This window comes from Anomalospiza imberbis, chromosome 5 (assembly GCF_031753505.1).
Source record: "Anomalospiza imberbis isolate Cuckoo-Finch-1a 21T00152 chromosome 5, ASM3175350v1, whole genome shotgun sequence".
Taxonomy (NCBI): domain Eukaryota; kingdom Metazoa; phylum Chordata; class Aves; order Passeriformes; family Viduidae; genus Anomalospiza; species Anomalospiza imberbis.
In genome coordinates, this window is record NC_089685.1 from 42,569,391 (window position 1) to 42,593,004 (window position 23,614).

A 23,614-nucleotide genomic window follows, 5' to 3' on the forward strand; every position below is an offset into this window, starting at 1 on the left:
CTTGTCACTTGCAGTCCTGGCAGGCAGGCCATGTGCTCTCCTCTTCCTCTTCTGCTGATGTGCCTTCCGCTTACTGATCTGTGGAAGGGAAATCAGCCATCGGAGGGAAATCCTCATCTTCAGTGCTGCAGTCACTAACTTCTCCGGACACCTCCACTGCCGCTTCTCTTTCATCTCTGTACTCGCGGTAGCCCATGAAGTACTGGTTGGTGTTGTGGGGTGTGCACATCCCTGGCAGGCGGTATCCTGCCAGGTTCATGGGCCGGAGGCGTGCTCTTGCCTCTCGCTGTATTGCTGCTGGCAAATGTGAGGTTGTGATCCAGCAGCACTTCTTTGCATTCCAGAGCCATTCGCTCTTTTCATCACTGCCACTCTGCTCACCTGCCTGGTCTTGGTGCAGGGGCTCAGTGCATTGCAGTCGTTGTTGCTTCCAATTCCTGCTGCACTTGTGATCCTGCCACCGTGCCTTCCCAGGCTGCTTCTGCTGCGGTCCATGCACAGGACTACTGTGCTGGCCACCCTGTCTCTCACAGCCATTTGAAGAAGATGCACAGGGGTCCTGCTCCATGATGTGCTTCTCTCTCTTCTGTTGCCCTCGCCGACTGTCTCCGTTAACGTGCCTTCTGCCCCTGTGCTTCCATTCCTGCTGTTGTCGCCTGCCCCTGCCAGCCCTGTTGCTACACAGGAGCATGATGAGCATGTCTCTTGCCTGTACTTGGTGGCACTGCCGTGGGCTCTTGTCCCTGTGCTCACCTTGCTGTGCCTTTATGCGCTGCCTAGCAGTGACCGCAGCCAGCAGCATGGCACGCCTGGGGGAGCGGTATGGGGGTTGGTTTTCCCTCCAGCTCCGGCCTGGCCCTGCAGCCATGGCCCCATGGGGGGTGCTTACCTGGCAGGCCTGTGAAGGAGCCTTGTACCTTGCCCCCTCTGTGCTGACAACCTGCTGTCCTGCAGAGGCTCTTTCTGTGGGCACTCTGTGACAGACTGCTGTGCCACCCTGCCTGGAGGAGCCAGTGGTGCTTGGCAGTGACATGGAGCTGGTGACAAGGGCACAGTCCATCAGTCAGTAGGGGGCCCCTTTGTGTGGGCCCTGCAGGCCCAGGCCAGGCCTCACTGGGACAAATTGGATCTCTGGCTCTGATACCATCACCAGCCCTGATACCATCACCAGCCCTGGTCTGTGCTTCCCTCCAAACACCTCGTGGGACTGAGGGAAAGTTGTCCTGGGCAAGAAGGGTGAAGAAGGGTGTGGAGGGACTACATAGCTGTCACGAGCTGGCACAGAAAGTCAGCACCTTCAAAAAGCCTTTCTCACCCTCCTGACTCAAAATCCTGTATCCAGCCCTTTGTGTCAGCTGTTGAAATGAATTCCTACTTTTTCAGTGTGGAACATGGAAAGATCGATACCAGGCTTATCTTGAGATTAATTTTCTAGAAACAGCATATTTACATAACACCAGGTACTATTTGTAGCATTCTTCTTGTTGGCTTGTAGTGATACAGAATAAAAACTAATACATCACAGAATTACAGAATGGTTTGGCCTGGAAGGGATCTTAAAGATCATATGGTTCCAATCTCCCTGCCATGGGCAGGCACATCTCCCTTTAGACCAGGCTTCTCAAAAGCCCCAGTCTGGCCTTGAGCACTGGCAGGGATGGGACTAAATTAAATAAAAACTTTTTTTTTTTTTTTTTTTTTTTTTTTAGTGTGTCTGTTATGGTGAGACAAAAAGCTTTATAGATGACAGCTATGTTGAAGAAAAGCATGTCCTTATTCTCACCACACAAAGATAACGATGAGGATTTTTGGGGCTGTGTTTGTCTTTGGAAGTTTGCAGATTTTGTGTTGCTGTGAATAGCTGTGTATTTATTGTTTTAGGCTCCCTGTCCATCCACTGGTACTGTCAGACCAGGCTTATGGTTTCATAGTAAGTGATGCATATCCACATTCAGACCAGAAACTGTGTTTACTTTTGCTGAGAGATATCGTCAAGGACTCTGAACTTTTGTACTTAATGATTAGAGAGATTATCTGTATAGTATCATGCCCTGCAACATAAATTCTTTGAATGGCATTTAAAGTCTACTTATTTAAATAAAAAAGTAGAATTTTAAAAATATATAAAATAATTGTTTGCGATATGCTATACAAAAAGGAGATTTTCCTCTTTTTAATTTTTTTTATTTTCTAGGATGATTTAAAAACCCCAAACAAAATACCAAAGCCAAGAAAAAAAGCCCCTCAATAAAAACAAAAGCAAAACCATTTCACATACTCTTCCTTTGTTTTTATCATCAAAGAGTTTTTCATTCCTTCAGCTATCATTAAAGATGAAAGGGAAAAAAATGGGCATAGGTTCGAGTTTACCAAACAAGTAAAGACAAGCCTTAGTGTCAGGCTTTGGTATGATTTCAAGTGTCACTATTTATCAACACACGATGGCAGCAGCAGTCCATGAAATGATTAGCTGACGCTGTACATTACTGAAACAAAATCTGCCTAAGGCTTTTTTTTCTAGAGATAGCTACAGTCTTTGCTTATGAATATTGACAGTTCTGAGCCCAGCACCCCAGAGAAATTTAAAAAAAAAGAAAAAAGAAAAAAAAAGAGGAAGGTTCACAGTCTTTTCTTGATCAAGGTGACCCTAGATGTTATCCAAGGTACAGTGTGTGATCCCAAACTCCACATAAGAGATCAGTGCTTTCATTAACCACAATGACTTTTTGGAAAGCTTTCTGGCTTATAATGTTAATTATAGCAGGTTCTGTAGTCATTCTTTATCTCCTGGTCAGATTGTAGTATTTTGGGGATCTTCTCAAGTCAAAGATTTCTCTAGCAGCCCATTTAGCTAGTAACGCTCCCTTATATGTGATCAATTTTGAGTGAGGTATCAAAGGTGCTCACTGGAGAGCCATATTGACTAAGCAAATACAACTTATTTCAAACTGCACTGGCACGTCAGTTTCATTGCATCAAGGGAAAATCTTTTAGACATGTAGCTTAATCCTCACAATTAAGAGTTTGATTTAATGTCATTACTTGTCTCCTGGTTGAACCCTGATAGCTTCAGCCTTTCTGCAGAACATGTCTTCATGTATTTACTTTCAAGTGAGATATTTACTAGAAACTAGACATTTAACATCAACTCCCTGTAACTTAAAGTAATTACATGGTTGAGATTATCGTGGGTCTCCCAAGCTGAGTTTGTGGCTGAAGAAGTATTTGCACTGGTCAATGGATTATGCTGCTGAGGTAACCCTGTGTGCTTCCCACCTCCAGAACCCAGCAGCTGAAATAGCTGCATCACTCAAAAAAGCCTAAGTTAACAGGATTTACCAAGAAGATTTCAAGGGTAAGATAAGTCTGCTGTTTCAGACACCTTATGTTCTCCCAGTGCTGTTCAGTTCCCCAGGCCAAGAAATTATTTACAAGTTCTTAATTTCTCCTGTGATAGTCCTTGCACACATTCTTAAAAGATGTCAAACACACAACTGCTGCACTGAAGATAAAATATATGAAATGTAATAATAGCAATCTTTTATTTTAAAATCAGCACTGGTTTTACTTTTGTGATTCTCTAACAGGAGCTGTTTTATGAACATTGTCTTTCCAGCAGAGGCCAAGTGGCAGGAATTACCCCTGAAGAGACAGGGCTTTGTTCACTTTCATGACTTTGGTATATGTCTGGACAGGAATTGTAGAAAGCAGTAGCAGATTGGCCCATACATGATTCAAACATGTAACCTTGGCATTGCTGCTGCTGCTGCTAACCTTTGAACTGTTATCTGAAGTGGGAAGAGTAGTAACTGTATTACCTCTAATAACACTCTAATGCAGTAAGGGAAAGCACACACCCACACAAAAAAGGAAAATATACACACAAAACCTGTGAACTCCCTGACTAAATTTCCACAACTGAATAAGATCTGCATTAGATGAGTACAATTGACCACTACACAAGAGACAGAGCTCTGGTCTATGATTTTGGATGTTTCTTCTGAGGCAAAGTTTAGAGACATTACATTCCATTTAGTATTTCTTGACTTCTGGAGCACAATAGTTGTTTTATTTACAGTATGCTCTTTACTCGCTGTCCTTGATCTAAGAGTATCTTGCAAAAGTCTTGACATTGCAGGTTTGCACCATAGAATATGCTTGAGGACCAGACATCTGAACATCCATATTCCTTTGTATAATTGAGGTGCACCATGTTCTTCATGATTAGCAAGGTTTGCCCTCTCCAACAGAAATGCACCTTCTTCCCTGAAACAGATGTGGTATGGGCAGCAAATCCATCACCATGGTGTGGAGCTTGACCTCTGTACAAGAGCTCAGGGGCTGATTCAACCTAGTGCAGCAGCTGTGAAAGGGGCTCTAGTGCTCTCCCTCACCTTCCCCTCAACTTCTGAATTTTTACCTTTCTCAGAGCACATGTGTTCTGCTGGGAACATGACGAGTTGATGATGGCATGAGAGGTGGCATGTGGATGGAAAGGAAAGGCTAGAATTTCTTGAAAATAAAGCTAAATGCAGCTAGGGTCTAAGACTTTTGGAATTTTGCTAATCTGCCTTTCAGCAAGATAGGAGAGAACAAAAATGATCTGTCTCTGCTCTCCACACTGTTGATTTCCTGTCTTACTTCATCATATGATTCCATATCCTGTCCTTACCTCACTGCATCTTCTTCCTCCCAGCTCAAACCATGCCAACTTTGTTTGATGTTCAATGTGTGTTCACTTCTAGAAAGTGGCAGTGAGGGTGAAGAGTGAGGTCTCTGTGAACAGTTTCCATTGTCTGGCCCAACAGAAATTTATCATTTACATTTTAAATGGGCATATGTGTTCAGCAAGATGAAAGGGAACTTAGACAATGAACAAATACCAGATGGTTTAGGTTGATCTGTTATGTTTAAAGGGATTTTTTTTTTGCTGAAGTCTTTCATCAAGCCTTTATCACTGAAGTTGTGCAGGGGTTATTTGCCACTTGTTACCATAGAACAGAATGAACAGGTACTTATGTTATATCTAGTGGGTCTTTCCTGGGGGCCTTGTCTCTAGAAAAAGGTATTAAATCTCCTCCTCTGAAGGAGAAGAGTTGCTCAAACTATCCCAAGAGGGAAACTTTCTAATATTTACATGGAAACCCTGTTAAAAAGTAAAGCAGAGATTTTTTTTGTGAATCAAGTAATTGGAAAATGAGCTCTACAAGGTGATTTGTGACTTTGGTCTCTGAATCCTGGTCCTTAGTGTATTGAATTGCAAAATTTTGTCTATGTAAATATGACAAAGGGATTTTTTTTTCCATTTGCTATACAGAATAAAATCTAGTATTTTTCAAATAGACTATCTTATGTGAGATTTTTATTACCACATAACCTGTCAGGGAAGTCTATCAAAGATGTAGACAACAGCTTTGGGTCTCATCAGCACTACAAAGATAAATTATTGCTGCAAAAATACAGATAGATTATGGGGGGGTTAATCTAAAGGAAAGATTCTGTTTTCTGAAGAAAAGGTTTTTTTTGGAATATTGCTTGTACTTGTCCAAAATGAAGGAACATATAAGGAAAGAAGTAGAAAAATTTATGTATCTCTGAGAGAAAAATATTCAATTAAAATAAAACCCAATAAATAATTAATTGTGTACACAATTTTATTTTTATTTTTTATTTACCATGTAATATTTATCTTTGATATGTAAAAAATATTTAAATTTAGAATTCATACATTATTTCTGAACAATTCAACAAAAAATTTGCATTTGCATTTTTTTTGTAGTAAAGTATTTTTCTTGATATTACTAAATAACTTGCAGTTGGGTAGATAATGGATTTGTCTTTTAGCATTTCATAATCTTCTCAGTATCTCAGGAATCAATTCCAATATTAACAGAAATATTTCCCAAATAAATGATGTTTGTAAAAATTCATCTAGGTTAATGTAGCTTAGATGAGGTTACCAACTGGCAAACGGGGTAGACACATGTATGCATAAGGTGTTTTGCTCAGGTTGATGGGATTACCATCCAGTCTGATGTCTTCAAGAGCCCTACGCACATAAGTAAAATCTCTCATTTTGCAGAAAGTATCTTCATGCATCTCTTGAATGTTGTTGTTCTAAAAGAAAACAAGCAAACAAAAAAGAAGCTATCAGAATAGTTACCTGAAAGTAATTTTTTACTCTGAAACACCATTTATGGATGTATTTTCAGTGTCTAGAGAGATACTTGTTTGATCTCAAGGGCCCAGATTGTGGCAACAAGTCATCAACAGAGAAATCTTCCAAGCAGGGGAAAATTTCTGGCCAATGTAAAACTTCAAAACTAAGTAACTCAAACCATGTAGCAGAGACAGGCTTTGAAGGAGGAGCCTGGTATAGGTATGGACCATTTTCATTTCCAGATTATAGTGAAGAGCCATATTAAGACAAATTTGATCCACGATAGGCCAGTCCAAAAATCATAGAAATGTAATTATCATCCTGACATCTTAATATGCCTCAACCTTCAAAGGTCCAGCTCTGTGATTTGATCTGTGACAATTTCTATCCTCCCAGCCCTCTCACATTAGTTTAACACTCACCTGTATATATACTGGCAAAATCGAATGCTTTTGGTTTTATTCCTTTGATTTAAATTGCTCTTACATGCCTTATATTCACTGAGCTTCCATTCTTGAAGCAAACCATTCTCAACAATGAATTGCTGGAATACAGCATTGTCAGGAAACTGGGACTAAAAAGCTCCTTACCTAAAATGATGGCTGTCTGAAAATTGTTCCCTTCTCCATTCCTTTACTAGTGAAAAATTGGTGTGGACAAAGTCCTGCTCACTAACTTTTTTCTGTAGCACATAGCACTGAATATTTAATTTACAGGCACAAACAGGTGAAAAGTAAGTCAGATAGCAGGCAGAGAGTTTCAATAATTTTACTTACCAAAAGATCAAGGTTAAATGATGTGAGGTACATTAAATTGCTTACTGAAAGGTTTTTTTTCTGTATGATGCAATAAGTAAAAACATCTGATAAAACTGTAAATTGGTACAAGAGGAGATAAAGGGAAATAAACCGAGCTGGAAAAGGTTAAGGAAGGATTCAGAAACTATTAGATCATAGTAATTCTAGAATTTGATTTTTGAAAAATATTGTATTACATATTCTGAAAATTAATGCTTAGCTGAGTTAAATTTTGCTTTTCTAGAAGACTTCAAACACTAGTTAATTTTATGTTTCCTATAGCTTGTTTAGTTAAGTAAGAACACTTTTGGATAAACAGAAGAAACACTACAAGACAAATATTTGCCCTTCTGAGTTGTGCATATGCTTTGAGCATGATATAAAAAGCCTACCTGAAGATGAAGAGCTTGGAGGCTTTCAGGGAGCGGCAATGGAATGTGATCCAAGTTATTGTCAGTGATATAAAGATGCTGTAGTTCATCTAGATTCTAGAGGAAAATGGAAGAAAACAGGGGGAAATGACAGATATATTTGAAAATCTCTGGCCAGTAAGTTTGAAATCTGTCAGTACAATGAGCACCACTGGATAGCAAAACATTTTATTTCAGAATGATATGGTGAAAAGACAAATTCAAAGACAGTAATGAACTCTGATTTGCATAGGCTGAGAATGTTGCTGATAAGGGTTAGGTGTTCAGATTAAAATGAAAGGGAAAAATGTTTTTCAAATATCTACAGAATTATTAAATATGTAATTTTAATGATGATGTTATTTTCTTTCTTTTGTGACAAGGGTAATCAATTTTGCAGAAGTGTATTATGTTGAAGTAAATTATAACTGTATAAAAATACCTGAGTTAAAAATACATTTCTCATTCCAATACTAAAGGTAAATAATTTTCTCCCTTGACTTGGAGGAATGAGTGCTTAGAAATCTGGCCAACACCATAGCTAGGATGCTCGCAGTGGTCTTTGAAAGGTCACAGGGATCAGGAGAAGTGCCTGAGGACTGGAGGTAAGCCAGTTTCACTCCTATCTACAAAAAGGGCAAGGTGGATTTAGGGAACTACCATGGCCTCATTCCAGAGGCCATCTTCATCCCCCGGGATGATAAGAAAGTAATCAGGAGTAGCCAGCATGGATTCACTAAAGGTAAATCATGCTTGACCTACCTGATTGCCTTCTAAAACAAAACAACTACCAGAATGAATGAGGGGAAAACACTAGATACTTTCTACCCTGACTTCAGCAAGGCTTTCAACGCTTTCTCTCATAGTATACTCTTAGCAAACTCAGGAAGTGTGGACTGGAAGAGTGGAGAGTGAGGTGGATTGAGAACTGACTGAATGGCATATCCCAGGACATAATAATCAATGGTGCAGTCTAGTGGGAGGTCTGCCACTGATGCTGTCCCTCAAGGTTCAGTGCTGGGCCCAGTATTGTTTAACATGTTCATCAATGACTTGGGTGGAGGGACAGATACCTCCTCAGCAAGTTCACTGATGACACAAGGCTGGGAGGTGTGGCTGATACCCCAGAGGGCTGTGCAGCTCTCCAGAAGGACCCCAACAGGCTGGAGACATGGGCCGAGAAATCTGAAAAAGGCAAATGCAGGGTCCTGCACCTGGTAAAAAGTAACCAGAAGTACAGACCGGGGGCTGATCTGCTGGAAAGCAGCTCTGCAGAGAAGGACCTGGGGGTCCTGGTGGACAACAAGCTGTCCATGAACCACCATTGCCCTTGTGGCCAAGAAGGCCAATGGAGTCCTGGATTACATTAAGAAAAGAATTTGACAGCAGGTCAAAGGAGGTGATTCTGCCCCTCTGCTCAGCCCTGGTGAGGCACATATGGAGTGCTGTGTCCAGTTCTGGGCTCCTCAGGACAAGAGAGATACATGGAGCTCCTTGAGCAGGTCCATTTGATGGCTACAAAGATGATTAGGGGACTGGAGCATCTCTCTTATGAGAATAGGCTACAGTTCTAACCACATCATCTGAGGAGAGGAAGAAAATATTTTCCCATCACACCCAAACTTACTTTAAATGCCTCATTTGGTATCCCTCTGCGACCAAGCCTGTTCTTACTAACATCAATGAATGTTAAAGTAGATGGTAACTCAGGGAGTTGCCTTATCCGATTGTCACGGAGCACCAACTCCTGAAGTTGAGGCAATCTTCGGAAGGCATCCTTGTGGATATCTGATATGAAGTTTGCAGTCAAATCAATCCTCTTTAAATGGTCTGGCAGAGAAATAAGATACAACAGACTTATAAGAATATATATCCTGAAATTAAAAAAAAAACCCTGCCTGTGTCATTCTTTATGCATCTTTCAGTGAGAGACTTCAAAGTTGAGTTTTAAGATTTCTGTGTGTTTTGGGAAACTTATAAATTATTATCATTTGGAAAAATGACACTTAAAGGGAAATAAACATATTTTCTACTACCTTGTTCCACATTTATTTATTTTGACACTTTCCTATATGAAAGAAATTTGATATAATGACTTCTTTATAAAATACACTCAAACACTTTGTCAATTAAAAAAACCCCCAAAATTAAATTGAATATCTGGGGGGGTTATTACTTTTCTAAAGATGATTGGAAGTAACAGCAAAAACATCAATGATCATTATAACGTATCATAATTCAGAAGTTTGACAGAGAATCTGTATCTAATGTATGGACCTTTATGCCCCAAAGTAGCAAAATGCATGTGCATTTATGTGTAAAATTTACCATAATCAAACATTATATAAAATATATCACTATATATCTGGTTTATATGAGCCAGAAATAATCAAAATTAAAGCTGATTTCAATAATACTGCTATCCATACTTAAGTTAGCAAAGTCATTTCTGCTGATCTTCTTGATTCTGTTATAGCGTGAATAGAAATACGTGGTTTTCTTAGGCAATGGTGGAACAGCAAGAAGCTCACGATCATCACAGTAGACTGTGGTCCCTAGGCACGTACACAAAAGGCAAGTGGGGAGACCTATCAAGGAATTTAAAAGAAAACACTTTGTTAGAAAGGACATGAATAAAAATCATACTAAATTGCTACAATGAAATGCTCACATAAGCAGCTAATGATCAATCTTTGTCTATGGTAAAGTTCACTTCCCATTCTGCTTTGATCACCAGATCATATCATTGCAACACTAAAGTGATTAAATTACATTTAAAATGAATGTATTTTCCTCCCTGTGCCTAGAATAACAATCAATTTGTTCTAATAAATTGTTTCTCAGACTATAATAGAATATTTGGTGACAGCAACCAGCCAGAAGTTGATTTCCCCTTAAGCTAGCAGATACATACTCCCATCTAGACGGGGGAATAATAGTTAACGAATTATATTTTCTACTTAATCTGTCTCTCTGTCACTCTCTTTCTCTCCTCCCTCTGCCTTTTTATATTTCTTTCTGCCTCTCTCTCTCTACCCCTCACATTTACTATTAAATAAAATCCATCCTATTGACTTCTGTATATGGCCTTATTTACACCTCAATTCAGACAGAGGCATCCCTCTAACAATTTTAATAACTGGATTGTAACACTTGTGACACTGACTTTTTGATACATTTTTTATGAGTATATTGTGAGTATAAATCAGCATATGTGTTTGTCAGCTTTTAATCCCATAGAAATACTTTTCTGTTTCATGTTTTCCTCCTCCTTTTAGCAGATGGTGTGTTTTGCTTTTGTTATTTATAGAATAGTAGGAGAATTCAGGAATATGAAAATGTTTTTCTTGCAGATTAGTTTTTTCTCCAGGCCAGATGTGGCTACCTGAGAGATGTGCCTTCTTAATCTGCCCCATTACCTGTAGGTTATTGAGGTGCCATTTGAGGCAAGATTAAAGAATCAGTAACCAGAGTACTCTTTTATTTTTATGTGATAATCTCTACTTGGACATCCAGGAATACAATTTCCCTAGAGATAAGGATCTTTTCATGCTTTCCCTAACTTTCTCCACAGGACAGATTAAATTGCCTGCAGAGAGTAGGTCTGATACAGGGAAAAATTATTCACACCTTGAACTATTCTGGCAAATCTAGGCCTAAATGAATATTGAGTTAAGGATGGCTGACATTTTTTCGTAATATTGCAACATAGTACCGTAGTATGGGGAAAGGGTTTCACCCTGTCCTATTTTTGATCTTGGAGGAGTGGTATTTTTCACCTATGTCTGGTAGACACTGAAAAAAAACAGAGGTAGGGGAAGAATTCAAAAAGTTATCAACAAGAAAAATGAGCTTGGCTTAGTGTTACTGAGCCTTGTTGTCTTTTATTCAGTACCAGGCCAATAGCAGCATCCTCTGACAGGAAAGTATGTTGCTAAAAAAAGGAAGAAAAAAGAGATATCTGATTTGATACTTTACTGTCTTTAGCATTTCTTTAGTTGATGTACTACTTGATTTGCATTCAGTACTCAAAAATGCAATGCAGATACAGAATTCATCATATATAATATTTACAGGATATAATGTAATAATGTAACATCTTCTAATTTTCAAAATTGAAAAGTATGGGCCTTTTTTTTTTCTTTTTTCTGGAATCTCCTTGGAAGTTCTCATTCCATTTTGACTTGTTTTGACAGTGTATATTTTTGCCTGGTCATTCTCACTTGTAACATGTACCAAAATAAGACTATGAATTATTAACTTCACTGAACGCACAATTTTGGAAGCAAGAACTCTGGGTTTTATGTTTGGGGTTTTTTTTGGGTTTTTTTTGGTTTTTTTTTTTTTTAATTTTATTTTATTTTTCTTCTATGGCACTCAGCTGTAGTGTTGGACATAGTAGAAAGTAGGATTTTCCTGTTGCTGTATGTTGATCACCATACAACACAAAGATCCTTCACAGAAATTGATAACTATAGTGAACTTTACCTACTATAATTTAGAGGAGCTTCTGACAAATGCCAAAAATTGCAGTGCAAAAATTGTGGGGGAGAGGGATGGATTATATTTTGCAATTTTAATTCTCCTGCAAGATTTATAAAGTTCTTATTCCAGTATAGATAGTTAGAAGAACTGAAAATTGTCTCCACTAAAAAGATCTAAGTACCTCCCTTTCTTTAAGTATTTCAGTTTATAGCTTTCATGGTCAAAAGTTCTTCAACATTTTAATTATACTTTGTATGAATACATTTATAAAAAATATGTCACAAATCATAAGTAAAGGCAGTTGATAATGATATTGAAATCTAAGACAGAAAAACAAGTACTGGTAGCATTGCCAACCATCAGCAAATTTTCAAGTTGTAAATCTTCAATGGCACAGTTGTTTTCATAGTGAAATAGTATGGAAATATTTTGGCTAGGCACCTATCTGACTTTGGAGGATTCGAGATAGGCATGTTGTATCTTTCTGTATGTAAGAGACATACAGAAATTATTTATTTCATTTTCAGTAAAAAAGAAAATAAAATTTACTTGCTCAAAATCAATGCTATACACAAAAACATTTCTCTTTCCTACTAACCATCCTGAGTCTGGGGTCCAAGAACCCCTGACCCCTGTGCTGAAGACCCGTCAATTAATTTTGGAGTTGATGCTTCATCCTCAGTTTCTTCTGTCAATGGTGCAGAAGAATAACTCTCTTGAATTACAGAAGGTAGTTTTGTCCCAATATCTGTCTAGGGAAAATAAAAAGGAATTGTTACTGTTTACTTCCCATGGAAGCTGTTCCTCTTCCAGTTATTCATATTCTCCCACTAGAGGTCACATTTTTTCTGAGTTTTAGTGCTTGAGCTGCATTTTATCCAAGAGCTATAATGAATTCTGATGGTATATAAGCAATTTATGAAAATCCAACATACTTGTTCGCTTTTTATCTCAGTGTTTTGAGTGGCTTTTATGTATGCAACATACATGCACATACTTCATATGCATATACTTCATTACTGAGACTATATACTAGCAAAATTATTTTTCCATATTTATTTAAAGATAAATTAGATTTGTGATAAAAATTAATAAACTGTGTGTGAAAAACGAAAATTTGCTATGAAATATCAAAAAGGGGCAAGTCATTTACCATAAAATTTTAAATTCTACCATCATAAATCCAAATCCACTGAAGGTGTGCAGACTCTGCTTAGAACACTAACATAATTAAAAAATATTACTAAATAATTCTGAACTCCAACTTCACATACAACTTTCTAATATGGTAATGACTCTGGTTAACTTCATTCATTAATGAATGAATGAAGCTGTATTATGTAGTATAAAAAAGTGATATGGATAAAAGTATTGCATAAAACCTTTGATTTAAAATACTTATAAAATTTGGAAGATCCTTGCATGGAACTAGAAAGCTTATTTTTTTTGTCCTTTACTCAACAAAACTGATCAAAGCAGTAAATTTTGACAGGTTAAATCTCATTCTAAAATTGTATTCTGTTGATTTTCCTATATGACAATTCAGGATAAAAATTAAGATGTAGCAATTTTCTTGTATCACATCACCACTCAAGAACAGAGTATTGCAGACTTGCCAGGCTTGTTGCAGAGGAGTCTATGTTAGCAAAGAGGCAAAGTTATTTTCTGTAATCACCAGATGTAGTTATGTGATCTTTGCAAGTTACTTTCCTACCATATCTTCATTTCCCCATGTGTGATGATATTGTTCAGCTGAGCCAGAGCCCCTTTTGAAAGTGCACTCTTTATTCTTCAAATCCAAAACAATTCATTAGTGTCATTATAAGGGTTTGCACATTTGAGGTGCTGTTAAAAATGTAGGTAATGCATTTAACCCTGCGGGTGCTGCACCCCTGTGCTGCAGTTAGCACTCCTTACCTTTTTCTAAGGCACAACCAAATATAGGAATTTTGTCACAGTATCATTATTCCAATTGCAAAGGCACCAAAGCCCAAAATTCTGCTTCAGTTTTCATCCACTTCAGCTTTCTAGCACAACATCACCACAAAACTCTTGAATCCTGAGTTTTTCACCTGACCAAGCATCTCCTTTTTTGACCCCATCCCACAGCTACTGCTTTCTTTGCTGTGTCCATGAAGAACTAGTTGTTGAAATCAATCACAATAGTGTTCATAAATTCTAATTGAAAAAGACAGGTAAAAAGTAATTGCATCCAGACTGGCCAAATAGTTAGAATTTTTAAAAATTGATTTTGTATGTAGACTATAGAAGTTAAAGGAACTAAACCACCTAACATCTGGATTCCAAGCACAGGCAAATCTTTGCCGTATTTGATCCCTATTTGAATCTCTTTGTATGTGTATATATATTTAATACGTAACCAGCAGCTCAAGGGATGCGATTCTGCCTTTCTACTCTGTTCTTGTGAGACTCCACCTGCAGTACTGTATCCAGCACTGGAGTCTCCAGCAGAAGGAGGACATAGGCCTGTGTGGAGCAAGTCCAGAGGAGAGCCAAGAAGATGAAGACAGGCTGAGAGAGTTGGGGTTGTTCAGCCCAGAGAAAAGACCTTATTGTAGCTCTTCAGTGCCTAAAGGGGACCTACAAGAAAGCTGGAGAGAGACTTTTTAGAAGGACATGTAGTGATAGGACAAAGGGGAATGGCTTGAGGCTGAAACTTTTCTATATTATTAAATTCTTTACTGTGAGGGTGCTGAGGCATTGGAAATGGTTCCCAGAGAAGTTATGGATTCCCTTGCTCAAGGAAAGGTTGGATCAGGCTTTGAGCAACCTGGGCTAGTTCAAAGTGTCCCTGTCCCTGGCAGGGGGGTTGGAAGTAGAAGATCTTGGTCCCTTCCAACAGAAACAATTCTAGGATTCTATGAACTGAAAAATTCAGAAAAAAACAATTTACATCTCATAATAGACTATCTTGCAGCGTAGCTATATATAATTACAAGCAATATTAAGCATTATGATCCTGGATTGCCTTAGAACAGCTAAATAATTACCTAAAATCTAATTTTTTTTTTGTATATAAATAATTTGGCTTAGGCTATATAATGGCAATAGGTTCAAATATTTTATAGCAATTAGTTTTGCTGAAGACAGAGAACATGAAAGCAGTAAAAAACCAGTAAGCACTCTGAACCCCACAGGCTCAGATTTTGACTAAGAACATTTTAGGTTTTCTGTATATTCTTTAGTTGTATTCCACTAAGCCACAGATGCTATTACTAAGAACCCTCAGAAAGCATAAAGTAAATAACAAATCCCAAAATTGTAAGTTCCATAAAGCATGTCCCAAATATGCAGTCAGTGTAGATGACCCAAACCTCATCACAAGTGAAAGGAAAATTATCTTTGGTCTGAAGCCTATTTACAAAGCCTATCTTGAAAATACTCTTCTACAGAATATTACTTTCAATAGAACAAAAGTTGCATATGAAGACAATAACAGATCTTAAATCTCTGGCTTTAATTCTGAAGTTCAGAAGAGGAATTCTTATCTGATTTCCACAAATCTGGTGAAGAAGTAAGACAGCATGTGCAAGAACTTTAGTGCAGCACTAACCTGGGTCAATAAAAGTCTGGAATGTATCTCTCCCTCTAGGCTTCCTCCATTTGGAGAACAGCTGTCCCACTTCCTTTGTTCCCAAAGCCTTCTTTTGATTTGTCCCCAACTCCATTCCTGGTTAAGCTGTCTACTGTCAATGCTACAGATGGTAACATTGTGTATTTGTCTGCACAAAAGGACAAGGGACATCCTTACTCTTATTTACATCAACTCAAGTTAGTCAGTTCAGCTGAAGGTCATCAAATGCTCATTTGATTACCTTGTATTTTGTGAGGTTATGATCTTGGTAACTGTACTGGGGCATTTTTATCCATAAACTCTAATTAGTAATAGCATCTGTGGCTTAGTAGAATACAACTAAAGAATATACAGAAAACCTAAAATGTTCTTAGTCAAAATCTGAGCCTGTGTGGTTCAGAGTGCTTACTGGTTTTTTATTGCTTTCATGTTGCTTTCACTGCAGCTGTTGGGTAGCAAAGCAGAGGTGTTAACCTCTAGTACTTCCATTTATACACTCTTATCTCTTTCTTATTGTAGGATGTTACCTAGAATTCCAGATATACAGTTAAAAGTCTCCCAGCAGTTTCCCTGCAAATACACTATGTCTGGGGTTTAGGGGAACTGTTCCAAGTAGTTAGCATTATCTATTCTGTCTCCTGCAGTCATGAGTGTCATAAGAAAACAAAAATTATTGATGCTAACTTAATGATGTTACAATTTTTATACTTGTAAGAGAGTAGGAGTTCACTGATATATGTGTTTTACATACCAGACCCAGAGCATGAGCAGTATTTTCTTGCTGTACATAACTTGGATTTGAACCAGTGACCTAAAGGTAAAAATCTGTTTCCCATTATTGGTCATCTGATCCATGCAGCTTTGTATCTCTTACAAGTTTGATAAATCATGCAAAATTGTAACAAGACAAAGATGTTTCTTGGAATATTTGCTGTACAGAATAATCCCTCATTTTCCAGATGTTTGTTTATTTTTGGCAACCGGACTTCACTAAAAAAAAATAAAAATTGAAACATAAAATATTGTATATCACTTAATGGCCTTATTTTCCATAGGGTTTTTTGGAGGGAGGTGGGAGCCTGGAATTAGGCAGGGAGTGGACTTGTATTTCATCTGGTACTTTAAGAAATATTCTTTGTGAAAAATCACAAAGCAGGAAAAATATTGTAGAGAAATACAATAAAGTATGTTTCTCTTTGCCAATAGCTACAAGTCTTCAAATAATAATCTGCCTTCCAAGACAGTTTTAATACACAGCATAACAAAAAACTGAAGTGGTATCATGTCGCTTATCTTTAGCCATCTACGTGGTTAATAGTTACCCTACTCTGTCTTTGGAATCAATCAAGAGATTTAGAGAATACCAGTGCAGATTAATCCTCGAGCATGCCAAAGGGCAGTGATATCTTTCCTAAGATTACATAGAGCACCTGCTTTTTTCCCCATCCTGTATTTATCCAATGTGACTCCATTTTCTAATGGAAGTTCTTAGTGGGGCTGACAAATTCAGAGGCACTTTGAGACCAGGAAGTCACAAAAGTCAAGAATGCAGAAATCAGAACACATCAGTAAGTGATAAAATGCAATTTTATCACTGGTAAATCCAGCTTGCAACTTGCCATCCATAGGCTGGGCATTTAGTTTATATTAGCATCACTTCACAGTAAGTACAGAAAGAGACAAAACTTCTGAAAAGCAGCTCCAGACATTGGCTATATAAATTAATTTTAGGGCGGGCTCTTCAGGTATCTGTATCTCACCATTGACAGTAAAAGACGCAAGACAAACAAAAGACTAGGAGAGGCTCAGGAGCTTATTTTATGTATCTTTTTTTATGTGTCTATTTTATGTCTACATCTTTTAGGATCAAAGCTGATGTATTACATGTGGTAAGTTTAAATCCACAGGAGAATCTGAAGTGTGTTCTGTTCCAGTGTTTCTTTTACTGCAAAAAATACATTTAATACACAAATAAAAATTCAAAACTTAAAAAGAGGCATTTTAACCTTGAAGGGACAGTTGTTCCACACACCAACCCATCAAAAGGAACTGGTTTCTCCCATAGCTGTTTTGAAAATACCAAGACATACAAGAAAATGTCTAATTATGGTAGAAGTTATTCATAGAGTCACAGAATGGTTTGGGTTGGATGGGACCATAAAAATTATCTATTTCCAGCCCCCTTGCCACAGGCAGGAATGTTTGCTTTCCTTTTCAAAAGTGGCCTAAACTTATTCTTGAAACTTGCATTTAAAGACTTCTTTTCTCCTATTGTTCTATCTTAAAAAGAAATCAAATTGTTAATCACTGCAGACAAGTGAATAATAAGAGGTGTAGTCAAAACCTTTCTGAAAAACTAGAAAAATTCCTATTTGGGGATAAAGCTTCAAATGATAAGTTTGATTTTCTGATCAACTGTGTGGCTATCTGACTTGTACACGACTTGTACCAATTAATAGGGTCTTTTCAAAATGTATATGATGTTCTGAAAAGTCATTGTATATCCACTTTGAAATCTCTTATTTAATTAGATACCAACCACAAAGACAGGAACGTGTAATCCTCTCCCAACTCTGCAGAATGGCAAGAGTGACTTCTTGTTCAAGGATGGCTCCTCTTGTGTGTGTTATGCCAACAGGAGAGACAGTTTGTGTGTATGCACACAGACATGAGCAAATATGTATGTGGAACTCAAGTTCTGAGCTTTGTGCAGGCACCAAAATGCCCTATTGTTAGTTTGATTCAAATTCAACAAACTATCAACTAATGCTAATCAAAATGCATCAAATATTAGACTTTCACTGTGTTTCTTTCATAATATTTTGTGGATCATATTTTATAGCTCACTTCTTTTGTGTAAACAGACCCAGACCAACCTGTATTTAACTCCCTTGCTTTTCTGCTTATTCAGTGTTAGGCAAACCATTCTTGCTTTTCAGCCTCACTGATAGACTGTCTTAGCAATGAAAATATTTTTTCTGGTGCTCCTATATTTTTACTTCTTATTTTTCTAACTTAGTTTTTCCTAGCTAAAGAAAAATTGACTGATTGTATTTAAGAGACACTGTGATAAAATTGCAGTGCCATTTTATTAGGCATTAGTAGCTGATGTATATAAGAATCTCTCTCCACAATTTGTTTTTCTCACACATTTTCCAAACAAAGTTTTAGTTTCAAAGAGGGAAAAAGTTAGAAGCTCACACAATAATTCCTTTGAGAATCTGGCTTGATTCTATTTGTTTTAAAGAAGGAAATCTCTCTTTGTATATGATTTCAGAGCAGTTGGCCACTTGACTGTGGCCTCTGGACCCTACCATCATATAAATATTAATTCAAAATTCTAATGAACTGTAAAGAAAAGGGGAGATACATCAGCTCATGTTTATACTGCTACTGTCTGTTTCAGAAGATAAATCCAACACAAAGCTTGTACACTTACAGAGACTTTTTTTTTTTTTGCCATAGATTTCTCCTTGAGGACCTTGGAATTCTTATCTTGATAATAGGCTTTTCTTTTACATTGCCTTTTTTAGCCATTATCTGTGAAAGAGTTGATACTACTATCTTAATGTCTCTATGCACAATTTATTTCTGAATGATATATTACTTTAAGTTTTTCCAGTAATAATTTCCATTTGGATGCAAAACATTAGCTAGGTCTTCTGTGTCTCACTAACCTGGGATCTTGGAAACCATAGATTTTATAATCTGTAATGTCACCTGTCAATGCATAGCTTTGATTGAGGATTCAATACAATTCTCACAAGTAATTCACAGCTACAATTACTTGCCCCCTGCGAATATTTGCATTAAAAAATGTATTCCATGTATACATTGTGTAACCTTTCCCGACCTTAAGATTATTCCAGAATCTATGACAGAAATGGACTTCAAGTGAAGAATATCAAGAGCCATTATCTCGAAATGTCTTCAGAAAAATGTTTTCAATCCAATGAAGTGTGTGTGTATATGCACACATACACTCTACGCAAGAAACTGTACTTCCACAGTATGAGAATTAGCAAAAAAGTCATGAACTTGGACTCAGTCACTCTTAGTGAACTGTATTAAGATGAAGTTAAAAAGTTACTTGAGGAAGATAGGTGTATAGGATCAGGCTGGGATGGAATTAACTTTCCCCATGGCATTGATCAGTGCTATGCTTTGTGTTTTCAGCTGAAAATATGTTGATAATACACCAGTGCTCAGTGACTGCTGAGCAGTGCTGGCACAGCACCAAGACTGTCTCTCCAACATTTCCCTCTCACCAGTAGGGCAGGGCTGGTCAAGATCTCACGAGTGGATAAAACCAGGACAGGTGACCCAAGCTGAGCAAAGGGATACTCAGTATGGCATCTGGTCAGCAATAAGAGCTGAGAGAAAGGAGGCAGTGAGGGTAGGGGGTGGGCTTTATTATTAAGGTGTTTGTCATCAGGAGCACCTGCTACATGTACTCAAGTCCTGCCTCCCTGGAGGTGTTTGGCCCTCACCTGCTGATGGGAAGTAGAGAATAAATAGTTTCCCTTTCCTTCTGCATGCAACCTTTGTTTTTCTTCATTAAACTGCCTACATGTCAACACAAGTTTTTAACCTTAATTTCTTCCTTTGTATGTCTGAGAAGGGGGAGTGAGAAAGCATTTTGATGGTCACCTTTGTAGCCAGCTAAGATCAACCTGCCTCAATACATATCCCAAGAGAATGATTCATACTTGTCTTAGAGCATGGTATGGGGATGCCAAGCCTAATTTTAACCAGATAGAATGAGTGGAAAGGATCCCTTTCTAATTATCTTCAGGTCTTTCCACACTTTGGTGATTACACATTGAATGTGTGATTACAGTACCTAATAGTCTGGAAAAGGACATGCTGATGTGCTTGCTTTAGTTTAACTCCTTGAGGTGCACAGGTTAATTTCTACTTCAATTCACATTGAAATTAAAAGGAGTAGCAAACTAAATGCATCTGAAGTACTAGAACTGGTCAGTCTCCTGGACCTTCTGCTAATCAGTTGGATACACAACCTTGGTAAAGTTTGCATTTTGCCAATGAATCTAAAAATGGATCAAATATAATGACTTCTATTTGGACATAGCTGAATTTTCAAATCTTAAATTGAGGACAGCAACAGAAAATGCTATTTGAGTTTTTTCTGCACTGTTTCAGAAGCCTGAAGACATGATTCAGAGCTCTCTAAAGGGAAATTCCAGTCTTAAAGAGTTACTGCACCCAGGCTAGATCTGTTGAAGGCCTGCTGTTTGTCTGGGTCTCTGTGGTATTGCTCATCATGTAAACTATGCATAATAAAAACTAACCTGTGACCTTGAATAAATATTGAATTTTACGCATAGACCCACTTGTGTTGTTCACATCATTATGATAACAAGATTTTAAGCAGTAAAGTCATAACCACAATCAAGAAATCAAATGTATTCTGCTTAAAACTTGCATGACATCAGTAATAACAGTGATTAAAATATAACTTGCAAGACTGATATGCCCTATCAAATAGTACACTGACATGTCTATAACATTTGCTTGATTCCTACAGCACTGACCACTCATATCTCCTGGGATATGGTGAACTATGAATGCTTAGGATTCTCTTGGGTGGTAAATGGTATTAGGAATGTAAGCAAAAAAAAAGAATTTGGCTAAATATCTATGAAAAAACGGCTCTCACAGGGAGGTCCATCCATATGCAAAACAAAATTCTGTTCAACTGCTGAGATGGATAAACTTCACTTGATGAATTTTAAAAAGACTGCCTGAAGAGCTCAGTAATGGAAGATCTCGCTGTGGAAAAGAAGCTTACCAATTTACCCTGACTCTGCCTATTCCATACCTTCTAAAAAAGCAACCTGTGTTGGGATCTCTCATATCTTTTCTTGTTGGGTGCAATATCAGTCATCCTGAATTTCCTTTCAGCTGGGAAAAAACACCCATCTTAACCCATTGCTTTATCTCTATCCTTCATTCAGAAACTTGGAAAGGGCCACCCCATGTTTTGGTGTTATAGGACCTCACAGAGAGAGCACAGCATAGGAGAATCCCACCTACCATTAAATGCATTACTAAAAAATCTGTTGTTTGAATGAGAAAAATTCAGTGATGAGGCACATTCAAAATAACTTTTCCCATTTCTGGGAAGGAAATAATTTCTGTAGGAATGATAAAGACTTCACTTCTAAGAGCAAAGAGGGACAGAAACTGTGGTGCATTAATCAATGTGAAATAGAGCACAGCGACTAAAATTGGTAGTGACTTTATCAGGAAAGTGAGCTCAAAAAGAATCAAGTAGAGCACAAGTGTGGCACAAGGGAAAGGTAAGGAAAGGCCAAAGGCAAAGTAAGTTCCTTACAGCAAAGTTCTTCTCAATCCCTCTTAGACTGAAAAGTTATTTCCTACAAATTATAAGGTTCTGATCTTAGTGCTAACTTTAAGATTATTTTTATCTCTTCAGTTCTCCTGTTTTGGAATATAGCTGTTCTTAAATTATCTCTGTCCTTTGATTCCAAAGCTGTTATCCAATTTCTATCTCACACTGATGAAAGAATAGCTCCTGTCCCTCCTGCTATAATCATAAATCTTTCAAAGGATTGTATTTTCATGAATTATGCATTATTATGTGAAAAAGCACTAAAACATTATGTATAAAAATGAGAATACCATATTATTTAAATGTTATGTTTTTTACTCAACTTCTATCACACAAAATCCTGAATCACAGAGTGCTTGTATTACCTTCAGGGAAGTTGTGCCAATGTCTAATCAGCAGGATGAGAAAAAAAATTAACATAGCCTTTTAGTAACTGTAAAGAAATAAAGGATTGTAAAAGAGGAAGGAAGCATTTAAGTCAACAAAGTGGAGTTCCTTGCTTCTACAGGTGACATATCTTATGGGCTCATACTGTACCAGATTTTCAACAGTTTTTTTCAGTAATTTTTCTTACTTTCCTGTGTTTAAATTCAAATGCTTTCCCTTTCTTTTTTGTTCCTTCTGCCACTTTCCTAACAGCAAGAGAAAACATTAACATTTATTGCCTGACACACTTGTAGTGAACATAAACCTAAGGAAACAGCATTTTACAACCTCATTTAATGGGAAATGCTGGAAATCCTGTCTCAGCTGCCTCCGTGCATCACCCAGACAGGTAAATTACTATGATGATCTCCAACAGAATTTGTGTAATTGCATGGAGACCTGAGGAAAGCATGATGCCTTTCACCTACTCTAAAGATTATCACAAATAAAACCCAAAACAATTAGAATATATTTTGGCTGTTTTTGTAGGTTAGGGAAAAAGTGAATGACCTGCAAAGGCAATTGAAACCACATAAGTAGATTTGTCAGATAAGTATTTTCATGGCAAAGAAAAACTGATCAGTAACTACTGCATTTATTAACTTTGGAAAGACAGAATAAATTAATCCTAATTACCTCTACTTGGTTAGACTGCTTATTTTCATCATAGGCATATGGATGAGTCAGCTCTCCAAGTGGTATGTCATAGAACTCGGAATCATAAATTATTGTATCACTGATAGGGGCAGCTCCAACAGACTCAAAGATAAAAAATCCCAGAAAAATATATACAAAGGTCTGCATTCTGTTTTCTTTTCTGAAAGAGAAGAAAATGGACAGATTATAGGTACTCTACTACTGACGAGGAATCAATGACAATTTAGAGTCACAAATACAGTACTTGTATATAAAATCCACAATATTTCTGATGAATAATTCACATTTATTTATGGTGACTCAGTAGTTTAATCTGGTTTTCTTCATTAAGAGTCCCAGGAGCTGAGAATTCTTCATACTGCTTTGGCCATACTCATAGTTATATAATTTAGAAAAGACTTATGGAATTTTATTGGTGCAAAAATAAACATCTAATGATATTTTTACCCTTTCATCTAACTTCACCTATTTTCAATGCAATTAGATATGAACTTTAGATCAACTAGAAAAAAGGTAAATTACTATATTACTTGTCTCTATCACAATAAATAATCTTATGGAATGTATAACAATGTAATATTATATCTCTCCTCCATCATAAAAAACACTAAACAGAATCAAACAAACAAACAAAACCACTACACTGTTAGAAAACATTAGAAACTCTGTCATCTCTGGATAAGCATAATCAAAACACTTTTCACCTGT

At 37.3% G+C, this 23,614-nt stretch overlaps 1 protein-coding gene across 1 annotated transcript; it reads right to left on the minus strand.

Annotated features, from left to right (window-relative positions):
* Nucleotides 1–5,825: 5,825 nt before the first annotated feature.
* EPYC (epiphycan) lies at nt 5,826–23,062 on the minus strand. Its single transcript, XM_068192007.1, has 6 exons — nt 22,886–23,062; nt 12,451–12,604; nt 9,797–9,955; nt 8,995–9,197; nt 7,350–7,445; nt 5,826–6,117 (listed from the first exon to the last, which is right to left on the minus strand). Exons 1-6 carry the CDS (start codon nt 23,051–23,053, stop codon nt 5,947–5,949), a joined length of 951 nt encoding a protein of 316 aa, XP_068048108.1. The 5' UTR covers nt 23,054–23,062; the 3' UTR covers nt 5,826–5,946.
* Between the last annotated feature and the right edge of the window lie 552 nt (nt 23,063–23,614).